General features: G+C 41.6%; 1 protein-coding gene across 1 annotated transcript; it reads left to right on the top strand.

Moving 5' to 3' along the window:
- Positions 1–11,847: 11,847 nt before the first annotated feature.
- On the top strand, positions 11,848–17,762 carry lrrc15 (leucine rich repeat containing 15). The gene is made up of 2 exons (XM_056751531.1): positions 11,848–12,219; positions 15,212–17,762. The coding sequence occupies exon 2, from the start codon at positions 15,218–15,220 to the stop codon at positions 16,856–16,858; it is 1,641 nt and encodes a 546-aa protein (XP_056607509.1). The 5' UTR covers positions 11,848–12,219; positions 15,212–15,217; the 3' UTR covers positions 16,859–17,762.
- The last annotated feature ends 5,679 nt before the right edge of the window (positions 17,763–23,441 follow it).

The raw sequence follows: 23,441 nt of genomic DNA, 5'->3' as shown, positions 1-23,441 counted from the left end.
TGATAAATTAAGATTTAAATCAGGTATTTTATAGAGGAAGAAGCAGTATTTTTCCAAATAGTGAGAACTTCTGTGTGTTTAGTTTTATGTCCTTTGCATTGTGGTAACCTTAGTGGAGATGCCAGTGATTTCAGCCACAGTGGAAAGGTTACAGAAATAACAGTAGTGATCATAGCCTCTCCAGCACTGATGGTCTCAGACGGATGATGGTGCAATTGCAACAGTCGGTTCAACGAGTGATATAAAAATAAAAACATGTATGTGTATGTGGAGAGCCATATTTAGTGCACCACAGATGTATAGATACGATATAATTTTGAATTATACTCTGTCTTCATTGTATTATGACGTCCGTCCCCATTAAAGATAAGAAGTACATAACTGTTTAGACATTTTTAGTAAAATACATTTTAGTAAAGTGAAAATAAATACACGTACAATACTGAGATTATTTACTGTACCAGATTCAACATCTAAGAAAATTGCAAAATTCACTAAGTTGATAGGAAACACTCATTTTTAAGTAATGAACCAAAGTAGCAGGAGCAATTAAAAGTACACAATAAAATGTAATAAAAAAAAAACAAAAAAAAAAAAGAAAGCCAAAATGAACACAACATACTGACTAGAGTTTAAGTATAACAATATCTCTTTGTAATAGATGACATGGTGCTCATAACTACATGATTAATTAACATTAAACAATTTGTGTTATGATTTCTAAAAAGGATGTTGACTCGAATATAAGCAAGCAATGTTAGAAGAACAGTGCAGTTTTTAGACATTATCCCTCAGGAATAGTGTCAATTTTACTTAAATCTATATCTGTATATCCACATACAGTACCTTAATCTGTTGGCATCATACTTTTTCCTTATTATTGTCAAACACTAGACAAGTATGCTTTGTAACTGACTTTTGCAACAGTAACATTTAGTATACATATATCTTTCCTGAGACAACACCCTTACACAGGATGTTGATGTTTGTTCCGCAAGCAAAGAATTTAGGGATGATCCGTCTTTTGTTCTTCCTGCTTATGCAAGTCACAACGAAACCTGACTGTTGTCGTTGGTTTTGTAACTGTTGAGAGCAAAAGTGGATTTCGTTAACAAAAGCGCCTGCGGATGGTTGAGGATGCTTTGTTTAATTCACTGTATCTGTCAGACCACAGAGTAAATACCGTGTCACCAAAATATGGAAACCCATCAACCAAATGCCACAACAGAAATCACGGCGGTTGATGCATTAGCCATTCTTTTTAAGAAAGACTTCATATTTTGTACTGTACATGTGCTAGGAGTGTCAACAAAAGGAGCTAGTTCAATATTGTCATTCCCATGCTGGTAAGACAATATCCCATGCACCTGCATTTCGAGGTTAGCCTTGTAATGTTTTAGAGGTCTTTCAGTAACTGTGAGTGAGAGACTCTGGTCTCAAAGCAGTGGTCCAGGGGACGACTGCAACCCAGCTGTGTTTATAAATGAGGAACATCCATCTGAGCCTCTTCTGGCAAAGGAGAACAATGAGCATGATAGAGAGAGAGCTCCACTCTGTGGTGAGAATTCAGCATGAACACTAAATTACACCTTAATGAGGAAAATGCTGTTTGCAAGTAAATGATAAATTTCTGTTATATTGCTGAATCCAAGCGTTGTGTGAAGTAAGCTTAGCATAATTTTAAACTATGTGAATAATATATTGTTTATTTGTACTTGTTTATATTGAAATGAAAGGGTTTGTTTCTGTATATGAATTAAATTGACTGTAGAAAAAGTGTGGCCATAACTATAAGGAGTAATTAACAATCGGATTAGACCACTTAGCAAGATGTAAAGACTGGTCCAGTACTTTCAGTTTTATATTTTATTTTTCACATATAATTAAATAGTAAACATATTTGTTTAACACTTTGATTCAGATATTAATCTTCTGTTTATTATATTTTGTTCAAAGGTGATAAAAAACTGAAACCGGTAGTTCTTCAGGACCAGCGTTTTTTGTTTCCAAAGCGGTCCATAAAAGAGAGATAAAATTATCACTCTGTTCCAGACTTTAATGCTGTTCTAGTCAACATCCATTTGTTCAGGTTAGATTATAGCTTTAACTTCTTGAATTATTTTCATTAAACATTAAAGTTCTTAATATTTCTATTTTAACACACACGCACACTTTTTTTTTGCTATATAAGTACCTTTGGCAAATGCCAAGTTGAAGTAATAAAAGCAGTCACCTGACGTGGAATTACCTCATACAATCTTTCCAATAAAGGTTCCTGAAATTACATTTGTCAGGCTAAATGATTCCATACAAAACCATTCAATGTTCTTTGTGGTGGAAAAGGGATCTACAGACTGTAAACAAGTGATAAACATACAGTTCTTTTGAGAACCTTTGACTGAAAGTAGAACAGGTCTACTATGGCATCACAGCAAAAGAACCCAAGGTGCCACGTGAGCATGATGTCATCGTGAAATAATAGAACACGCATACACTGTTTACATCAACTCTACTGGAAGCTTTACCCTACTTGTCATTTAAATATTTATATGTCTTATTTGCTTTGAATATCAGCTTTTTCAATGAATAGCAGCTGATTTCTAGGGAATGACATGAAAGATATCATTAGGCTGTGAACATTATATTGTTTGACTATTTATTTTTTCAGTGCAACGAACATGCTAAACAAACACTACACAAGGAAACACAAATAATCCTGTTTTCCTTTGAAAGGGAGTTGTTTCTTCACTTATAAGAAGCCAGCTGCGTCGGCTGCCTGTGTTGCAAAAACCCTGGGGAATCCCGCCTATCAGGTCGATCAGATGATGATGGCAATGCGGCGAGGGTGGAATCCAAACGTTCTCATCGAAACCGGAATCTTTTTTGTATGTTAATGAGCGAGGAGGCGGATGTAAATGAGATGATTTAGATTTGGAGCTCCCAATCCAACTCCTGTCATAACAAAAAGTTAATTAAGAAAATAATCATTCTATTCAACACCCTCGTTCAAGTCTCCCCCGCATTCCCTAAAGACGGGAAAAAGAATAAACTTTGTGTTTTTCTTACAAATGAACATCCTGCATTGCCCATTCAGTATGCAACGAAGTTGGTGTAGGTTATTCAGATCAGGACTGCCTGAGGAAAAACTTATCTCAATTACTTTAGGGAGCCCCAATCGCCATATGCTAATATGTGGAGCTATACGTTATGTTTACTTTGACTGTCAGCCTTGTTTCCCTGCTGATTCTCAGTTACTAATATGCCTATTAAAGATGTCTTTAACATTTACATGTGAGCAACTCAGATTTCCAAGGCTGTTTATTTTCCCTTACAGAGTGTTTTACACAGACATGGGATTTATGTACATTATATTCTTTAAATTTCCAACTCATCCAGTTAGTAACATTTCAGCATTGTGTTACCAGTGCAAAATTATGAACGTGATAAAACATATGCTTTGAATGAAACCATCTCCATATACATAAATGTTAAACTTAAGTTGTCATAATGCATTAGTAAACACACATAAAGGAAGCGAAATTTGTACTTTTTATGTCGGACTTATCTGTAGCCAGCTCACTGAACATTTGATAGAGCTCAATACAACTTGCATGAGCTATTCCGAGATCTGAGGGATGTTTTATTTTTGTTAACTCTGGGTCAATTCCTAGTATTCTAGCATCAAAACTACTTCAATCGAGCCTGTAAACATAAAATAATGCATAAATGATAGGATATTTAAGCGCCGTGCCTGCCATCTGTTCTTCTGCTATTGCTTATCATACATAGATGACAGACAACTGCAACATTACATAGTTGCTTCTCATCACTACAAATTAATATTGAAATGTTGCAAAGAATGTTTATGTCGTTTGCTTGAATGTTTATATTTGGTGGAATAAATCAAGAATGATACCAATACGGATATGTGTGGCCGATATTAACGTCCATACAATGTCCCTTTGTTGCCATGGCAATGATTCCTAGAGATTTTTTGTCAGTGAACATTTTCACACTTATGAATCATTTGCATTTCTTATCTTTGTGTCAATCTGCTGTCCTATTGTTTATTGATCTAAAACCAGATTGGTTGCCCTTAAACTGAACCCACCTGTAACCCAGCTATTGGAGCTCTTTTGACTTATCTTTAAATTTGTTTTATAAGCAAAATCTAAATTTTAACTTGAGCTTATAATCTTATAACATTTGGATAGCACCACAGAACAAAAGGAGGACATGTGCACCAATTATTGTCCCAATAAATGAATGCTTGGCAATGTTCAACTTCGAAAATTCAATCCCCAGCTGAGCTGTTTGCTTTAAATTAATCCCAGCAGCATTGGTCTTTTACAACACCTGTTCATTTTATTTTCATGTGAGCTATGCGGGTTCTATGCAGTCGATTCACAAATCACATCAGGTGCGTAAATGGGGTGGACAGGTAGCACATTCATTCTGCCATCATTCATTCCTATGGCCCACCTCCGGTCCGCCCTTCTCTAATAGAAACAGTGGTGTCTCCGAGTCCTGACGTTTGTGATGGGCAGATTGTTGAGAGGTTTATTACGAAGACACCGAAACACTCCCCTAATAAATCTACACATCATTTACACATTGTTAAAAATAACATTATAAAGATATAAATTAATGAATTAATGAATCAGCTGCGGAATAACATCTGCCAATATGTTTGTGCAGTCTTGTGCGTGCACCTGTGTGTTGCTTCAGAGAATTTCAAGCAGGGTTAATGTGCACAAGGTCCCTCAATGGTTGTGTTGAATTATGATTCAATGAGAGAAAACAAAACGTTCTTTAATTGCAAACCCAGACGTATATGTTTCTGTACTAAAGCATATGTGAGATGGTGGTCTAGTGGGTTAAACCTCTGAACTGGTAAATCAAAGGTTGCTGGTTCGATCCCAGCTTCCACCACCAGTGTGTCCTTGAGCAAGACACTTTACTCCATGTTGCTCCAGGGGGATTGTCCCTGTAATAAGTGCACTGTAAGTCGCTTTGGATAAAAGCGTCTGCCAAATTATTAAATGAAATTATAAATAAGATATGATGCCATAATCTTGATATTATAAGACATAGCAGCTTTTTTAAATCTACTGTGACTACAAATACAGTGCAATCTTTGGTATAATTGAAAGGTAAACTTTCGTGCTCACAAAGGCCGTAGCCTTCTTTTTACCAACCAATGGAATGAAATATAATAGACTAGAATAGAATGGGTGTAGACAATGGATGGGAAGCTAATCCATATGGATGGTTTCAAAGCAACATAAATAAACGTGTCCGTACATGCGCATGTACGTGCCTGTACAGTAGATCATTTTTGATAACAAGCAAAAGAAACCGAGAAGAACCGTTACTTAGCTAAACATGCCTCTCCTATATTTTGAAATTAGACTGCAATACCAACTGCTTGATGTCCCATAATTTTTTGTTTTTATGGATAAAAAACATTTTGAAAACATGTCCCATGTTTTTAAATCCATCAAAACTACAGGACCCATTCAACAAATTGTTTATTTCATAAAATGAACATACAGCAGTATACAACAAATTATTTATTTAATACAATTATTATAGAATAAAATTATATTATAAACTAATATATTATTATTATTATAAATTGAATTAAATATGAGAAGTTTTATTATTAGACACTAGCCAGACCGATGCACGCGTCCGATGAAACTGTTAATATGATCAAATAAATAAAAGTCTTAGCATGGATTTAGTCTCTGTTCTGGATGAAGGCATCTTGATTCCAAGTGCCTCCTGCAACGTTTGCTAATTATCTTCTCCCTCATGACTTCAAAAGGGGTGAAACATGCCAGATGTCACTAATCAGAGGTGTACTGTATGCGAATATTTTAATGCTAAAGAGTTGCGTTCTCTGCAGCAAGAAAGGTGTGCTTTAAAAAATATGAGATAGAAACTGACAGTCAAAAAAGAGATAAACCAATGTCTTGTTTCCCCCCTTTTGAGCTAATTATTTAACTTCTCATGTATGTAGCTTTTAAAAACTACATAGAAAATCAGAAGGAACATCTCACCTCCTGTTTTAGAAGGCTGCCATGAACTTTTTTCTGGATCCAGAGTAGCATCAGTATAAACACGTTATTGCCCTCCTGTCTACATCCTTCTAAAAGAGAAAGCTATTATGGTGGATTTTAACTTCATTGTCACTGGGCTTTGTCACAAGTCTGTTTTAAATGCATACATTTTTAAAGACTGTTTACACCTTATGTCCCTCTCACACCAGGGGCAGAGAGCATTATTTCAAACAATGTGACTCTTCACTGCTGACCTCTTGAAAATTATTTCATTACTGCACCATGTTGACATCTTTAAATCTAATACATATAAGCACAATAAATTATGGTCATTCACGAAGTCGATGATGCATAAACGAATTAAATACGCATAAAATAAGCATTTGGTGAAATTGATATATTAATATAATGTCAACATTATTGATGCTCTCTGGTGTCCGAAATTGGACTAATTATTTTGTTTTTAAGACTTTGTGTGTTTAGTACATGTTTTGCATTAAAGACGCTATATAATCAGACTTTTCCTATTTTCATTATGTTGAAATTTGTATGTTCCTGTGCAATACTAATTGTTAGTATATCAGCTGGTATATCAAGGGCATTTATTCCGAGAAGGCAAAGCCAGTGCTCCCTGATTCCAAAATTAAAATGTGTCCAGTGAAACACATTCATTATTTTTGTGTCTATAATTTGGTTCTTTACTTTGGTTATCAATCACCTTATAACATGGATGGTCAGCCGTTAAATTGCACAGGCTTTTATGCTGTATTTATAAGGCAGGGACTGGACCAAATGGAGGTGAATTACACAGATGATGGTTGATTTTAAAGCTGTGTGATTTTCATTTCACAAGCATTGCCCCCCCCCCTCTCTCTCTCTCTCTCTCTCTCTCTATCTATCCATCTATACATATATATTTATATATGTGAGTATGTGTGTGGGTTTGTTTGAAGGTGGCTAAAGGGTAGAGGTGTGGCCTCATTCTCTCCTTCTCCATAATTACGTTTATGGAAATGGTCTTGGCATCCTCTGCCCTTTAGTTCTTATTTCCTAGTGAAAGAAATCATGGAAATTCATGACTTAGCAGGGGGAAATGCTTTTTAAAGCTGTGTAGATGGCACAAATATATGTCATGAAACTGCAGGAAACGGGGAGGGGGCAGGAAAGCTGGGTCGCCATAACACATATTTTGTCTTTTGTTGATTACTGTCAGTTTCCCCAACAGTGATTTATGTAAAGCAATTAGCATGAGTAATGTGGGGGCACCAGCTTCTGTGTTTGTTTGTTCTCCCAAAAGAGCAGTGAAAAATTAAGCACCTGCACAGATCTATAACTAGGCTAAGCATTCTGGAAACAAACAGCCAGGCACAAAAAAAGCACATGACAGCATTTTCAATTACACTGAATTGGATGTGCTTCCCATCAGTCTTTGCAACAAATTATCAATTTAATAGGACACAAGTAATGGCAATTAACAAATTGATATAATAGTTTGCATCATTTATATAGACAGTTTGAATTAAAGAATTTCCATTGACGTGAACATTAAAGCATGTGGGCTAGAATCTGATTCTTGTCCAATGTTTATTCCTGTTGTATTTGACTGCACGTTTAGGATTCAGTTGGCCACCTCAACATAATCAGCCAAACATCAACAGAGGCCAAGGACTTTGTCTTGCCCCCATGTTGCATCCTCTTATCTCATTCAGTACAACTCAAAGGAGCCCGTTCCCCTGGCAACACGTCCCACTGGATATTCTCAAACAACAATATATCTTTTCTCTCTTTGTTTAGTTTTCTCATCAATGTAATGTTGGATACTACATGATGAGGAGAGGTCACATCACATGTAATCCTAGAGTAGACCATCCTCTTTTTTTCATTGAGCCCATTTATTAAAACACTTCAAATTCATAATGTATAGTCTTTATGACATATTATTCATAATGTCATCAGTGCCATCTAAATTTAAAATATCATCCCCATTTACAAATGATGGATGACAGTTTAATAACAAATTCAGTTTGGTTGTTTCTGTTCAGCAGAAGCTTATTAGGCGGTATTCTCTTCAAAAACTGATTAATATGATAAATCCATTTTATTTACATTTATTATATTTATATACATTTATTATATTTACATTTAGATGTGCAACAATTTTGGCTCAAATATGTGATGACTTCTTTTGCAAATGTGTTCTGGCTAAGTTTCAGGTGAGCTGTTGTGCATGAGGCATTGTATCCTGAATTTAACATGACCCACTGTGAATGGATGGCTCTTGAGCTTATCCCTATAGCTGTGAAAAGTTTCAATCAAGAAATTCTAACACATCTTGGCCCAGCAGGGAGATGTGTTTCATCATTCATTTGAGTCATTAAAAATAAGACGTAAACATTTAGGCAGATGTGAATTTTGAGATTAAAGTAAACAAACATGCCACTGACTAGACTGACTATATCTGAATCCATCACTCTCATTTGGAGTAAATGAAACGGGGTGCTTAATTTTTGGCCGTCATATGAATGTAAAACTGCGAGTAAAACAAACAGCATTTGGGAGTTGAATTTTGACGTGGCCTTGCAGACTGTCGATAACGTTAAGCGTATGGGTTGCTTAAGTTCTTGCCAAATAGCAGGTGGGTACACAACTCAACCCATCTGTTCCAATGTGTTTGACGAGAGACAACAATATAGGGCTGGGGATTTGAGATATTGATGCTACATTTAAAATGGTAATAAAGATATAACAGTGAGAATTCGAAAGAAAACAAACCACTCATTCCTGTATTCAGTGTAATAGCTCAATATTAAATAGGGATTCGAAAGGCGGTTTTAAAAGTCTGTGCAATCTGTGCATTCCCTTGTTGAACAAAAACAAACATGATAATGCATAAGCACATCAGTTTTGAGCACAGACAACAATCAAAACATTTATGGAAATTCTGTCCGGATCGTGGTCCAATTGTATTACTGCAGAAGGACTATGCATTACTTTTTTATATGTATTTATTAATCTTTTTGTCTGTTTGCCTGGCCTGCTGATACGGATTAAACAGGATAAAAAATATTATGTTTACATGAAGAGGTTATTTTTTGAATAGCAAGCCACAACAAATAAAAAAAAGACAAGGGTCAGTGTTGATAAATTTAAAATCTATCCTGGTAGATTTTCACTGCAGGAAAAGGGCAATGTTTGATTATAACTCAACGTAGAGGAATGAAAGAGGGTCAGAGGTACGCTCCTCTAATACATAGTGAAAATATTATTTTTGGGGATGAAGATGACGTTTATTCCAGGAACAAAATGTTGCTCTGAAAGGGCAATGTTTAAGATAAGACTCGTGGGCCCAAACTGAATACCAAATTGTTTGTGCCATCAGTTGTGGCTAGCCACTACGCTCATTCAGTGGAAAAACTCTTATTTTATGCACTATCTTGGATATGTCTGTGTTAAGTTACTCCTTTGCTGGAATTAAGTGTGTTACCACAGAATCACCACTAGAGGCAGTGCCACTGACAAGAATATATTTATTTCGTAAACCAAAGAAGCACAGAGACAGTCCAAAAATAAGAAATGCCATTTTGGAAGCTATGTTCAAATATCTCAACGCTTGTCACCTTGCTCTACCTGTCCAAAACATCCACCATCAAAAGTCCTCCCCCATCTGCTTGCCTCAGAGCTCATATATCATTTACAGGCGGCGTGACATTATTGTCTCTCTATCATACTAATGATGACAGTGATCATATTACTAGAGAAACAGTCAAAATCCAGACAGCCAGAAGCTCACACCAAAGTTACACCAGGGGGAATGCAATCTAATGTCGCCCTCTGGTGGTAGAAGAGCGATATTTAAAATGAGGGAGTCTGGATATTTGAGGTAAATTGTGACAAGAAACCTTCATATTAATCAAATTTTAAATAAATAGAGTCTGAAACTAATTAGCAAAAGTAATTGCCTTGATACCTTTATAAGTTTACATTTGTAAGGACTCAGAAAATTTAAAAGTTAACAAGTATGGGACCTTGGCCATACTTGATCCTTGAGGGCTGCAGTGATAGCTGCCCACTGCTCTGGTCATATGCTGGGTGTGTGTTCACTACTCTCTGGATGGGTTAAATGGTGAGATCACATTTGGGTATGGGTCACCATATGTGACGCATAGGTCACTTTCCCTTTTAAATTCAGCATTATATCCACCATTTATATAACATTCATCACAGAAATGCAACGAGCAAACAACTTCTGTCAGCCAAGTGAAGCGCTGGCTAGTTGACGCGTTGGCGTGCTCTTTCGCTCACTGGATGACTCGTGGGCAAGGGTGTCGATTTGGGGAGGGACGATAGGGACGTGGATTAGAGAGGCGGGACTCTGGAAAGGCAAATCCAATCCGATTAGTGACGTGAGTTACGTAAGCGGTTGGGACGTGTCCCTGCTAATAGCCAACACCAAATTGTCCCTACCAATAATTTATCCCAAATAATAAACATACATTTATACATAACCTCTAATGTCCATCTGTGTCTTGTGGTTTTTACTCAATATTTGTTTTATTTAACATTAATTTATCCAGGAATCGACATCTTTTCTAAAAAAATAGCGCAATTTGTTGTACACACGTTATCTACGATGAGTTCCGCCTCTGTAACTCGCATCGCTAATTGGATTGGATTTGCCTTTCCTGAGTCCCGCCTCTCTTATCCACATCACTTTATGAATGGCTTTAATGATTATGTAACTTGTTGTTCATTATATTAAGGTCATAATTTATATTAAGTTTGCACGTTATAGAGGTCTATTAAAACCACTTAGTCATACAAACTGTACTTTTAACAATGTAGGCATAAATATGTATATGTTTTAGCCAGACTGTAGATGCAGTTAAACATACAGTAACTTAGTTAAAACTGAGTGGCTACTTAGGAAACTGATCTTGTGTAGCAATGAAAGTGACAACAATGTAGAACAGTGTAGAAAACTATTTTAAATAAAACTTAAGTAAGTGCGTCTCTTCTGACTAAGTTTATGTCCAAACCAATGTCAAAATTAAATTCACACCTTAATATTGGGTAAGTGCTGTACCGGGAGAATTGTCCAATGAGGAACTAAGGGATTTACGAAACTGGAATCCATTTTGGAAAAAACAATTCTGAAACCTGTAAGAACCCTGACGGAGTGAATCGAGCACAAAAATACTATGTAATATGTTCAACCAGTTTTTTAACAAGTTGAGTATGTTAAGCTTGAGAAGCCAGCACGTTTAACAGTGTAAAGAAGTCAGAATGAATGAAATAGTATGTTACCTCATCTTTAATTTGTGAGTTCTGTAATTAGTTTCATCTGTTCTCTGATCTCATTTATTTTTATAGGGTGCATAACGTATATTCTCACGGGATTGCACATCTGGTAACAATGTGCTCTCTCTGAAATGCTTATAATGAGCCCCATACTTGTCTTATTCTATAGGTTAAGTATTGTACTGCAACTTAAAAAAAAACGTTATAAAAAATGTTTATCACTTTGACATTCAGTAAATTCATGGTCATAAAGTACAAAACAACAACATGTTTGCTTTGCTTCGATTGTTGACTGCAATAACTTACAATGGTTTAGCCTATGGGAATAAAAAGAACATATATATTGATGTATTGAAAATCTTTATCGGTCCAAAAGCCTTCCATTTAGTATGCATTAAAAGTACATACAACATAAACAATACGAACATAAACAATTTGGTAATGGAATCTACATTCTTTATGCTCATGCACACTATGATAATGCACATTTATATAGTTTGCCCCAAATCCCCTAAAAATAAATCGAACAAATGAATATAATCAAACAACAGTTTGTCCCAAGCCAAGTCACAGATTTTATTACCACTAGCTAAACTACTGCATCCTTCCTGTTATCTTACAGGATTACCCATAAACTTCCTGTCCCTTTAAATAGGGTGGGGCCCCTCTTTTGTACTGCACTGACAGACCACTGCAGTCAACGGTTGAGTGTAAGGAGGATAACCAGAAACGTTATTTCTGCCTTAAGAAGGCAGAAAGGAATCTGAAAAACATTACATTGCCATCACGTAAAAGGAAACCGGGAACTGTGGTGTGAAACGTGAGGAGCTAAGGACAGATTTCACTACAACATTTTGTGAGTTAAGGTGCCTTTCATATTATTTTGTTTTAAAAGTTTCTTCGTACTACCAACAAATGTGTTTATAGACGAAATGAGTGACACAACTATTTAGTAAAATAGTAAAGATTAAGTAAAAATCACTACATTTGCGAATTCTGACTTTTTAAACAAAAAAATTAACATATGGTTATTGCATGCCTGGTTTTTAAACCAGTTTTACTCTGCCAAAGTCTAACAATGTTTTAAAAACAATCTAAATATTTGAGAGACAGTATATTGTTCCAGTTTTCAAAGACTGATTACGAAGACTGGGAGATTACAAAATCAAGAAAGACATTTCTCTACATTTTTCTATTTTGTCTTGATCTAAAATGTACAGTATGTTCTTTGTTTTTGTTTCCATCAAATGTCTGTAAAGAGGACTAGCAATTATCTTTATTTTTGTTTCTCTATATACACTTAAAGTCAGCACTGTTTACGGTGAGAATAGAAAAGTCTTTGATCAGGTGCATATCCTGTCAGGAAATATTATGTGCAACCGACTGTTTCACTATGAGGCTTACAAAGCAATCTCATGCAACAGCGAAACATGTTGTTTATACTAAGTTCAATAACACAGATCAGAGCATTCAATTGAAAGAAAAAGTATGTGAACCCTTTGGGCTTACTTGGATTTCTTCATAAATTGGTCATAAAATGTGTTCTGATCTTCATCTAAGTCACAACAATAGAGAAACACAGTCTGCTTAAACTAATACCGCACAAACATTATACGTTTTCATGTTTTTATTGAACACAACATGTAAACATTCATAGTGCAGAGTGGAAAAAGTATGTGAAACCCTAGGCTAATGACTTCTCCAAAGGCTAATTGGAGCCAGGAGTCAGCCAACCTGGGGTCCAATCAATGTGATGAGATTGGATGTGTTGATTAAAGCTGGCCTGTCCAATAAAAAACACACACCAGTTTTGAGTTTGCTGTTCTGTAGAAGCGTTGTCTGATGTGAACCATGCCTCGCACAAAAGAGCTCTCAGAAGACCTACGATCAAGAATTGTTGACTTACATAAAGCTGTAAAGGCCTACAAAAGTATATCTAAAAGCCTTGATGTCCATGTGTCCACGGTGAGACAGATTGTCTACAAATGGAGAAAGTTCAGCACTGTTGCTACACTCCCTAGGCGTGGTCATCCTGTAAAGATGACTGCAAGAGCACAGCGCAGAATGCTCAATGAGGTGAAGAAGAATCCTAGAGTGTCAGCTAAACACTTACAGAAATCTCTGGCACATGCTAACATTTTTTGTTGACAAATCTACAATAAGGAAAACATTAAACAAGTATGGACTTCATGGAAGGACACCTTGGAGGAAGCCACTGCTGTCCAAAAAAAACATTGCAGCACGTTTGAAGTTTGCAAAAGAGCACCTGGATGTTCCACAGCACTACTGGCAAAACATTCTGTGGACAGATGAAACCAAAATTGAGTTGTTTGGAAAGAGCACACAACGCTATGTGTGGAGAACAAAAGGCACAACACACCAACATTAAAACCTCATCCCAACTGTGAAATATGGTGGAGGGGGCATCATGGTTTGGGGCTGCTTTGCTGCCTCAGGCCCTGGACGGATTACTGTCATCGATGGAAAAACGAATTCCAAAGTTCAGAACACATTTTATGACCAATTTATGAAGAAATCCAAATAAGCCCAAAGGGTTCACATACTTTTTCTTTCAACTGTATATTGCCCTTGTGAAATACATTTTATTTCATTGTACAAAAGCAGAACATGCTGCACTGTAAAGAGGAGAGGAGGTTGTTTTGAGTTCACATTCTGAAACTTTCAATTTGGTGAATTAAAATTTAACATAATTGTTAGCAATGTGCCTATTTTTAGATAAGATATTTCTTTCAAGATAAGCTACAGAGAGAAAATAGTATAGTTTGGCGAAATAAATAACCAACATTACACAAAATATACATCTTAAGCATGTTGAACGATCTAGTATAAATTTATGAAACCCTTTCTGTGAAATCCAAGCTATAATCTTTGATGCTAATTCTCAGCTTCAAAGCATACTGTATATAATGAAAATAAATAGTGTGTTTATGACAGATTGAGATACAATGTAAAATTTTTATCATTCTTGTTTTATATTCACTGTGTTTCATTGTGTTTCATTATTTTGCACAAATCTTTTGAAAAAAAAGTATTTTGTGATGAGATTTGGCCTCAACCTTGATTTCAATCTTGAACATGTCGTTACCCAGTCAAGGCTGAAATATTATAGGTTATTTTTCACTGATTGTTCGTTAAATTAAATACAACTATTTTAGTTAGAAAATAGAACATTGCAAAAATGACTATATCAATATAGTCATATGTAATCATCAAGGATACATCTTGTAATTGGCTAAATATTGCTGCGTCCCAAGTCACATACTATCCATCCTAAATACTTATTTTTTTCTAAATTGTAGTATGTTGAAATTTGTATTTTTTAAAGAGCCTGTATAGTCTATTTCAGGTGAAAATTTGAATAGCAGATAGTTGCCACACTATCTGATATTGCACACAACTCAGTGAAAGAGGGAGGAATATAGTGAAGCTACACTGAATGAATAAATAAGAAGAAATAATCAATGAACAAAAGCAAGGAGGGGTTGTATTATGTTTGTTTGTTGAAACCACAATATGTGTCCCATAACAAAGGTGCAGGACATAACCTACTATTATTGCATAGTCCAAGACACTAGGCAAATTTGGAAATTTATAATAAAATGTGGTTAAATCATTTTAGGCATTATACAGAATTATATGCTTGTGTTATATGGGTGGAGGAGTGGTCTGTCACAACAGGAAAGTTTCCCAAGAGGATCTTTCACAAATTGCCAACCTCCCACATTGTGTAAAATATAGTAATACTTTTTTTCCAAATATTCTAGAAATAGACAAATATAGTTTTGCTTTTCCATTCTGATCTAAATATATTTTTGGTTTATTTCCAGGAGTCAATGGACCTGGTGTGGTTTGTGATTCTTGGCACCTCTGCCATGACTGCTGTTGTCTCTGCATGTCCAGAGCACTGCCATTGTGTCGACATAAAAATCCGTTGTCAAGGCTATATGATAAAAGAATTTCCGTCCTCACTTCCAAGTACCACGATACGCCTTTTGATTACCAACACCAGCATAACAACATTAAAACCAGCTGACTTTGAAACATTTGCTGATACGCTCATTGCATTTGTAGCCATGGATTCAAGAATAGCCAAGGTGCACCCATACACCTTTAACCAAACCCAGAGTCTTGAAACCTTGGTTTTAAGCGGGACTGATCTAACCTCTTTACCAGAAAATCTGTTTGAGAATCTACAGAACTTATCAACTCTGACACTGAGTAACAACAAACTCTCAGTCCTTCCGCCCTCCCTTCTCACCCCCCTTACAGCTTTGACCAAATTAGACCTAAGCAAAAACCAACTTGTCTCTTTAGCAGAGAATGCATTTCATGGTTTAGGACAGCTGCAACAGCTCATGTTGCAAAGAAACTCTATTAGAGATCTTAACAAAGATGTTTTTCAGGGACATCTTAAACTTAAAGCTCTGTTCCTGAGGCAAAATAATCTGATGGAGATACCAGCAGGAATTTTTGATGACCTGGTGAACCTTGAGATGTTGCACCTTCAAGACAACAAAATCACACGGATACCATTAAATCTCTTCAAAAATCAGGAGAAGTTGAAGAAACTCTACCTCTCCAACAACAGGTTATCATCACTTCCAGGAGGAATCTTCTTGAGCCTTCCCAATTTATCTCATATCTCACTTTACGAGAACCAACTCCAAAGTTTGTTGCCTGGGACCTTTGGTCCAATGTTTCTTCAGGAGCTCTGGCTGTACAATAACATGTTAACTCACCTTGAAGAGAATGTTTTTAGTAACTTAACTGAAGTTCAACTTTTGGTACTTACTAGGAACCAGATTCAGCACATTTCTCCTGGAGCCTTCAATGGTTTGGTGAAGGTAGAGGAGATCTCCCTTCACACAAACCGTCTGACCAGCATTACGGGGGGAATTTTCAAAGACCTTCCAAAGTTAACTAACATATCCCTGGAGAACAATGAAATACATCATATTCCCAATGATCTCCTAGATGGTGTGTCTCATTTGTATCAGTTAGAGCTTCAAAACAATTCTCTTGCAAACTTGCCAAAAGAATTTCTAAACTCGTTGTCTGTGGTTGATAACGCTGTACTCTCTCAAAATCCTTGGAGATGTGATCATGACATAATACCATTTAGGGACTGGCTACAACAGTTCCCAGAAAAAGTGAAGAACCTTAGTTCTTTGGTATGTACAATTCCTACTCACCTCAATGGCAGGAACATAACAGAACTTATGGACAATGACATCCTCGCAACTCAGCCCCCAACTGTGACAACATTTCACATTTCGTCAAGTGCACCAGCAGATAGTAAGAGTGGCGAAGGGGGTGGTGAGGCTGGGGGTCTGTCGAAAAACACATTCATTATCATTATTTCTGTTGGCTGTACTGTTCTTATTGTCAGTGTCATTGCTTGTGTGTTATGGAGGAGGAACAGGCGGGGCAGTCAGGATCTGGACCGTGAAAGAAATAAAAACTCAGTCATTTAACACTAAAGAAAAACTGTTGTAAAGCATCATCAACATTATTTGCTGTACATTATTATTTACAATTAGGATCAGAGGTGGATAGAGTAGCCAAATTCTTTACTAAAGTAAAACTAGGCAGGCATTTATCATTGTTGCAGTTTGGGTTTGATAGATATAGATTCAAATCCACTTCATCCAACGCTCTTTGCTTGTTCTTAAGCCTCCCGCTACGAGTGAGTAACCCACCGCTTCAGACGATATAGATTGTGCTGAACAAATAATTTGAACTTCTTTGTTAACCTATTCAGACGGTTTTGCCTATTGTTTAATTAATGCTTTCAAAAGAATCAATCACTCAGGAATGCATGTAAAATAGACAATAACCTTGAAATAAACAAAGCATTTTATAATGCATGTTTTAAAATAAGGAACAAAGGAACGTCACGCAGTGTAACGAAGTGAATGTACAGATTTTCTATTAAAAATATTTTCAAGGGTAAAAGTACCCACTTTTCGTTTTACTTTAAAAGTACATATTTTCCAAAATGTTACTCAAGTAAATGTAACGTGTTACATCTCACCTCTGGTTCGGATTTAAAAGGATTTATGGTAGGCAAAAAAAGACAGAAGTGGGCTCATAACAAAATATGTGTCATTTTGCCATTGTGTGTGTATATTTGATAGTCATAAACTCATTTATCTGACATGAGTATAAAAATGGACTATACTGTGTCTGCTGTCAATTTTGTCAGTATTATTGGTTACATGCTTTTCTGCAATTCTGAATAAAACTTTTTCTCCACATAAATAGCAGAAGCATATGTTCCCTTTCTGTCGGTCTCTCGACGTTGTGTCGAGAACGACAGATGGGGTTCGCCCTTGAGAACCAATCAACTCTGACTACTATAGAAAAGGCCAATGAAATTTGGCGAATGCAATTTGCATGCCGGGCTCCGCCCCCGGAAATCCGGTATAAAGGAGGCCGGCGTGCAGCATTCACTTACCTTTTGTTCTTCAGAGCCATCGCTCATGAGTACAACTCAGGATTCAATCCTCTACAACTACACGCTGGTGCTACGACGTGTTACAGCGGATCGTCCCTTCCTGCAGCGACCTTCCCCTGGGCGTCTCGGCGGTTCCGGAGGTGTTAGAGATTTTTTCTAAAAGTCCTTTTCAGGACTGACTGAGCATTCTCCAGCGCGGCATGTCCCGCTGTTCTCTTGGGTGCGGCACCCTCATCGAGGAGGGGGATGGACACGATCGCTGCATTAGGTGTCTGGGCGTCCAGCACACTGAAGCAGCGTTCGTTGACACATCTGCCTGCACTGCGGGCAGATTGTCATTCAGAAGTTGCGGTCACGGGTGGCTGTCTTCCTACGGGAACCAGCCACCATTTCGTCTGCTACCCGGGCTGTGACATCTGTGGCTACGGCCCCGATGACCACCCACGTTAGCAGCGTTAGTGATACGGGGAACTCTGCGAACGTAAACCCGCCAGCCAAGTGCTCACGGGCCGATCGCACCCCGATTCGCTCTTCTGAACGTTCCCCAACCGGCGGTGGCATACCGTCCGGATCCTCACGCACACACTCGGAAACGATGTGTGACGTAGATGAGATGTCGCTCGCAGCATCGGAGGGAGACTGGCATCCGACTCTGCCGAATCCAAACTCCACCCCCAGCGGTCGAGTTCAGGAGGAAGCAGAAGTGATGTCATCCGTGCTAACCCGGGGATACGTGGTTCCTGAGGTCGGTGCGCGGTGCAAACCGCGCCCACCCCGGGTGCCATGTTTTTCCCGGAGGTGCATGAGGAGCTGTGTAAAACTTGGAACGCTCCACTCACGGACCGTTCCAGTGAAACCAGCTCCGGCTCCCTTACTTCCCTCGATGGTGAGGCAGCCAAGGACTGCGTCGAGATCCCCCGGGTGGAACGTCCGCCTGCGGTGCACCTGTGCCGCGGACGGCTACCACCTGGGGGGGGATCGACCACTCCTACCGTCCAAAGCACGTAAGACTTCGGCATCACTGGTGTCGAAAGCTTGCGATGTTGCGGGCCAGGCTGCCTCCTCTCTCTATGCCTTGGCCATCCTGCAGGTCCGCCAGGCCAGGGCGTTGAGAGGGCTCCACGAGGGTAAGGCCGACCCGGGTATAATGCAGGATCTCCGTGCCACCGCTGACAGCGCTCTACGGGCGACTAAGGCGGCGGCACGGGCCCTGGGTCGGACGATGTCCACGGTAGTGGTCCAGGAGAGACACCCCCGGCTATACCTTGTGCAGAAGAGTGACAGCAAGGAAGTCCGCTTTCTTGATGCACTCATCTCGCAGGGTGGGTTGTTGGTAACACCGTCGAGGACTGCGCTCAGCAGTTTTTTGACGGCGAAGCAGACAGTGGCAATTAACCACATTTTTTTCACGCCGCGACTCGGCCGCCTACAGGCCTCCGAGATCTCACGTGACGTCTGCTTCCCTGCAACCCAGGACCCTTTCGACATCGGCTCCGGTTCCTGTGCCCCCACAGGCGGCACCCCGGAAGCAGAGGTCGAGGGGGAAACCTCCACCCCGTCAGCAACCTCCTCGCGAGAAGGGACACTGACGGGAAGACCCCAGGGAGAACAACATCGGGCCCGAACCTTCACAGCCACGGCTCTGATCGGTCGGTACGGGACGACTCCTGCCTCGTCACCAAAGCCGGGCCCTTGTTAGGGCTTGGCGCCCACTTACTCACTGAGTTTTCTGTTCTCCCCGGGTTTACTTGCAGCCGATCGCACACTCCACTGGACTGTGCTCGGCGAACCGACCTCACACCCTGGCGAGGCGTGAGGTCGTACACATACGACAGCCGTCACCACTCTCAAACCGACAGTGCGTGCCGTTGTCCCGCCAGGCAGGTAAGCAGGCGGAGCAAAAACCTTCCCTCCGGGGACTCCCCGCGACATGGTTAGCTCCGCCAGCCGACGAACCACCCCCCGTGGGAATGATGAAGCAGACCGTCCCCTTGGTCACCCTGTCACAGTCCCTGGGAGCTCGAGAGCTGCCCACACTGTCTCGCTGGCTAATGAGGGCGGTCCGTCTTGGTTACTCGATCCAGTTCGCCAGAGACTCACCCAAGTTTCGGGGCATCATCTCTCCCTCTGTCAGAGGCAGGGACGCCTCCGTACTTCGGGTAGAGGTCACCACCCTTCTGGCAAAACAGGCATCGAGTTCGTCCCTCAAAACCAAGATGTTCAGTGGGTCACCACCCGCACTTCATCGTTCCCAAGAAAGACGGCGGGTTGCCCCCAAAGGCTGCGTACCCTGAACAGAGCACCTTCACAAGCTGCCATTCAGGGTGCTCACACAGAGGCGCGTCCTGACATCTATGAGGTGTCAGGATTGGTTCGTGGCAATCGACCTGAAGGACGCTTACTTTCATGTCTCGATCCTCCTCGACACCGGCCGTTCCCACGGTTCGCGTGCGAGAGGCGGGCATATCAGTACAGAGTCCTCCCTTTCGGTCTGTCCCTGACCGCCCTTTCTCCCTGAGAGGAAGGCGAGCGGGTACTAAACTATCTCAGCGACTGGCCTATCTTGGCACACTCGCGAGATCTGTTATGTACACAAAGGGACCTGGTGCTCCGGCACCTAGGTCGATTGGGACTCCAGGTCAACCAAGAGAGGGGCAAGCTCTCCCCAGTGCAGAGCATCCTCTTTCTCGGTATGGAACTCAGCTCTGTCACCATGTCGGCACACCTGTCCGCAGTTGTGCCCAACCAGTGTTGAACTGTCTGAAATGAACATTTTAGGCAGACAGCGGTCCCCCTGAAACAATTCAGAGGCTCCTGGGACACATGGCGTCCTCGCGGGTTAATACCCCTCGAGTTGATGCACATGACACCGCTCCAACATTGGTTTCAGAGTCGAGTTCCGAGGAGAGCGTGGCACACCGGCAGCAGGCGCATGGTGATGCCGCCCTGCTGCCGACGCACCATAACCCCTAGTCTTTATGACTTTTTCGACGGACTCAGGTCCCTCTGAGCAGGTTATGAGGCAGGTCGTGGTGACGACTGAAGTCTCCCTGCAGGGGTGCGGTGTAGTGTGCAACGGGCACGCAGGTGGGGTGTTGGATGAACCCCCGCCTGCGCTGGCATATCAATTGCCAAGAGTTGTGGGCTATGCTACTTGCACTGAGCAGGCTACGGCCTCTCGTGCGAGACATGCACGTGCTGTTCCGAGGACAGCACTATAGCTGTAGCGAATACAGATCGTCAGGGTGGCGTTCGCACACAGCAGCTAAACACAACTTGCTCGACGCCTCCTCCGGTGGAGTCAACAGGTGACTCGTTCCCTGCAGGCCACACACCCCGGGCAAACTGAACTAGACAGCCGACGTGCTTTCTCGCCAGTTTATGCCTCGTGGAGAGTGGCGACTCCACCCCCGTGCAGTCCAGCTCATTTGGAGGCTGTTCGGGTAGGCCCAGGTAAAACCTGTTCACCTCCCGTAACACCACCATTTGCCCGCTTGATAGTCCCTGCCCTCGGCACGGATATCCTTGCGCACAGCTGGCCGCGGGATGGGCGGAAGCACACCTTCCCCCCCCCCAGGAGCCTTCTTGTACAGACTCTGTGCAAGGTCAGGGAGCAGGAGCACCAAGTGTTATTGGTTACACCACACCGGTCTAACCGCACTTGGCCTCAGAGCCGATGCTCTGGACAGCGACTCCCCCTGAACCATTCCCCTGACAGAGGACCTGCTCTCTCAGGGGAAGGACACGTTCTGGCATCCCAGATCAGACCTCTGGAACACCCATGTCTGGTCTCTAGACGGGACGAGAAGATCCTAAGATGGCTACTCCCCCTATACGGCTGAGACCATCACCCAGGCTAGGGCCCCATCTGCTAGGCGGTTACACGCCTCTAGACGGTGCCTCTTCTCGTCCTGGTGTCTTTCTCAACGAGAAAGACCCACTGAGGTGCTTGATCAGGATTGTGTTCCCCTCCTCACGAGACTGGAGACTAACATCTCCCTTCCACACTGAAAGTGTATGTAGTCGCTATTGCCACTCATCACGACTCAGTCGGTGGAAAGTTTCTAGGGCAACACGACCTGGTCACCAGGTTCCTAAGCAGCGAGAGGGCGGAATCCGCCTCATCTCCGCTCCATACCCTCTTGGGACCCTAAGTGGTCCTGGGGAGCCTCAGGGCCCCCCAAAGAGCCCCTCGGAGGTTCCGATCTTCCTCATAGAGTAAGACGGCCCTCCTGACGGCGCTCACTTCCTTCAAGAGGGTAGGGGACCACCGAGCATCCTCCGTGTCCCTGGATTGCCTTAAACTCGGCCCTGGAAACTCTCACGTTATCTTGAGACCCAGGCCCGGATGCGTGCCCAAGAAGTTCCCACTACTCCCTCCGGGGCCAAGTGGTGAACTTGCAGGCGCTCCCCATAGGGGAGGAAGACCCAACCCGATTAGTGTTGTGTCCAGTACGTACTGGACCGCACGCAGAGCTCTGAAGCTCTGACCAGCTCCGTGTCTGTTGGAGGACAGCAGAAGGGGAAGGCTGTCTCCAAACAGAGGCTGGCGCACTGGGTCGTGGACGCCGTTACGACGGCATTCCGATCTCAGAATCTCCCATGCCCATTGGCAGTGAGGGCTCCCTCCACACGGAGTTTAGCCACCTCCTGGACACTGGCAGAAGCGCCTCTCTAGCAGACATCTGTAGAGCTGCGGGTTGGGCTATGCCCAAACACCTTCGCAAGGGTTAACAACCTTCGCGTAAACCCGGTGTCAGCCCACGTCCTGCGTGGCGACATGTAGGACTGGCATCCGGGGGGGCGTATGCCTGCGAAAGCACCTTTCCACCCTCTAACAGGTTGGGTCAGTGTGCTATTTACCTTTTCTTCTTACCCGAACACATCGCTAAGAAACTGGTACCTCACCAGCCTCCCTTCTTTCCCAGACACTGGTTAAGAATAGGCATTCCATCCATCACCAAACAAGCACCCCCTGGGGGCTGGCTGGGCAGAGCAGCCTTCCCCCTTAGGCCGGGATACCATGTGAGCTATCACAGATAGCTCTAACCGGACCTAGTGCTACCGGACGTCTGTAACACCCCCTCCGTGGGCTGTTCCGTCTGATGTATCCTCATGAGAATGGTTCCCACTCCTGGTAACCCATGAGCTTCCCCAGGTGGGCCTCCACCTCGCGGTTAACTACTCAGTCCGCACGTTCCATGCGTTCTCCTCCAAGGACGAGACCATACCTATATCCACCATATTCCTCCCCACGGGTAGGAGGTGGCCTCTGTAGCGCTTCTCTGATTAAGAGTCGCGCTTACCCGGTGTAAACTGATCTGGACGGCCTCTCGCCTATAGAGAGCTAAGGCCCCGTCCGTGAAAGTTACCGGTCAGGGCTGTACCCATCTTTCTCCAAGAAAGCTCTGGAACCCCCCGACCACCACACTGGAAGGTTACAGTCTCACGAAAGCTTCGAGATGACACGCCCAGGCTTGTTACCGTCGCTTCGCTAGAGATTGTGACGCGATACAGCGTTGTGGCGTTTTCCATAGGCAACCCCATCTGTCGTTCTCGACACAACGTCGAGAGACCGACAGAAAGGGAACGTCTTGGTT

Source organism: Triplophysa dalaica, chromosome 6 (assembly GCF_015846415.1).
Source record: "Triplophysa dalaica isolate WHDGS20190420 chromosome 6, ASM1584641v1, whole genome shotgun sequence".
In the NCBI taxonomy this organism is placed as follows: Eukaryota; Metazoa; Chordata; class Actinopteri; order Cypriniformes; family Nemacheilidae; genus Triplophysa; species Triplophysa dalaica.
Note: the sequence above shows the minus strand (reverse complement) of the source record. Positions and strands in the feature narration are given on the sequence as shown.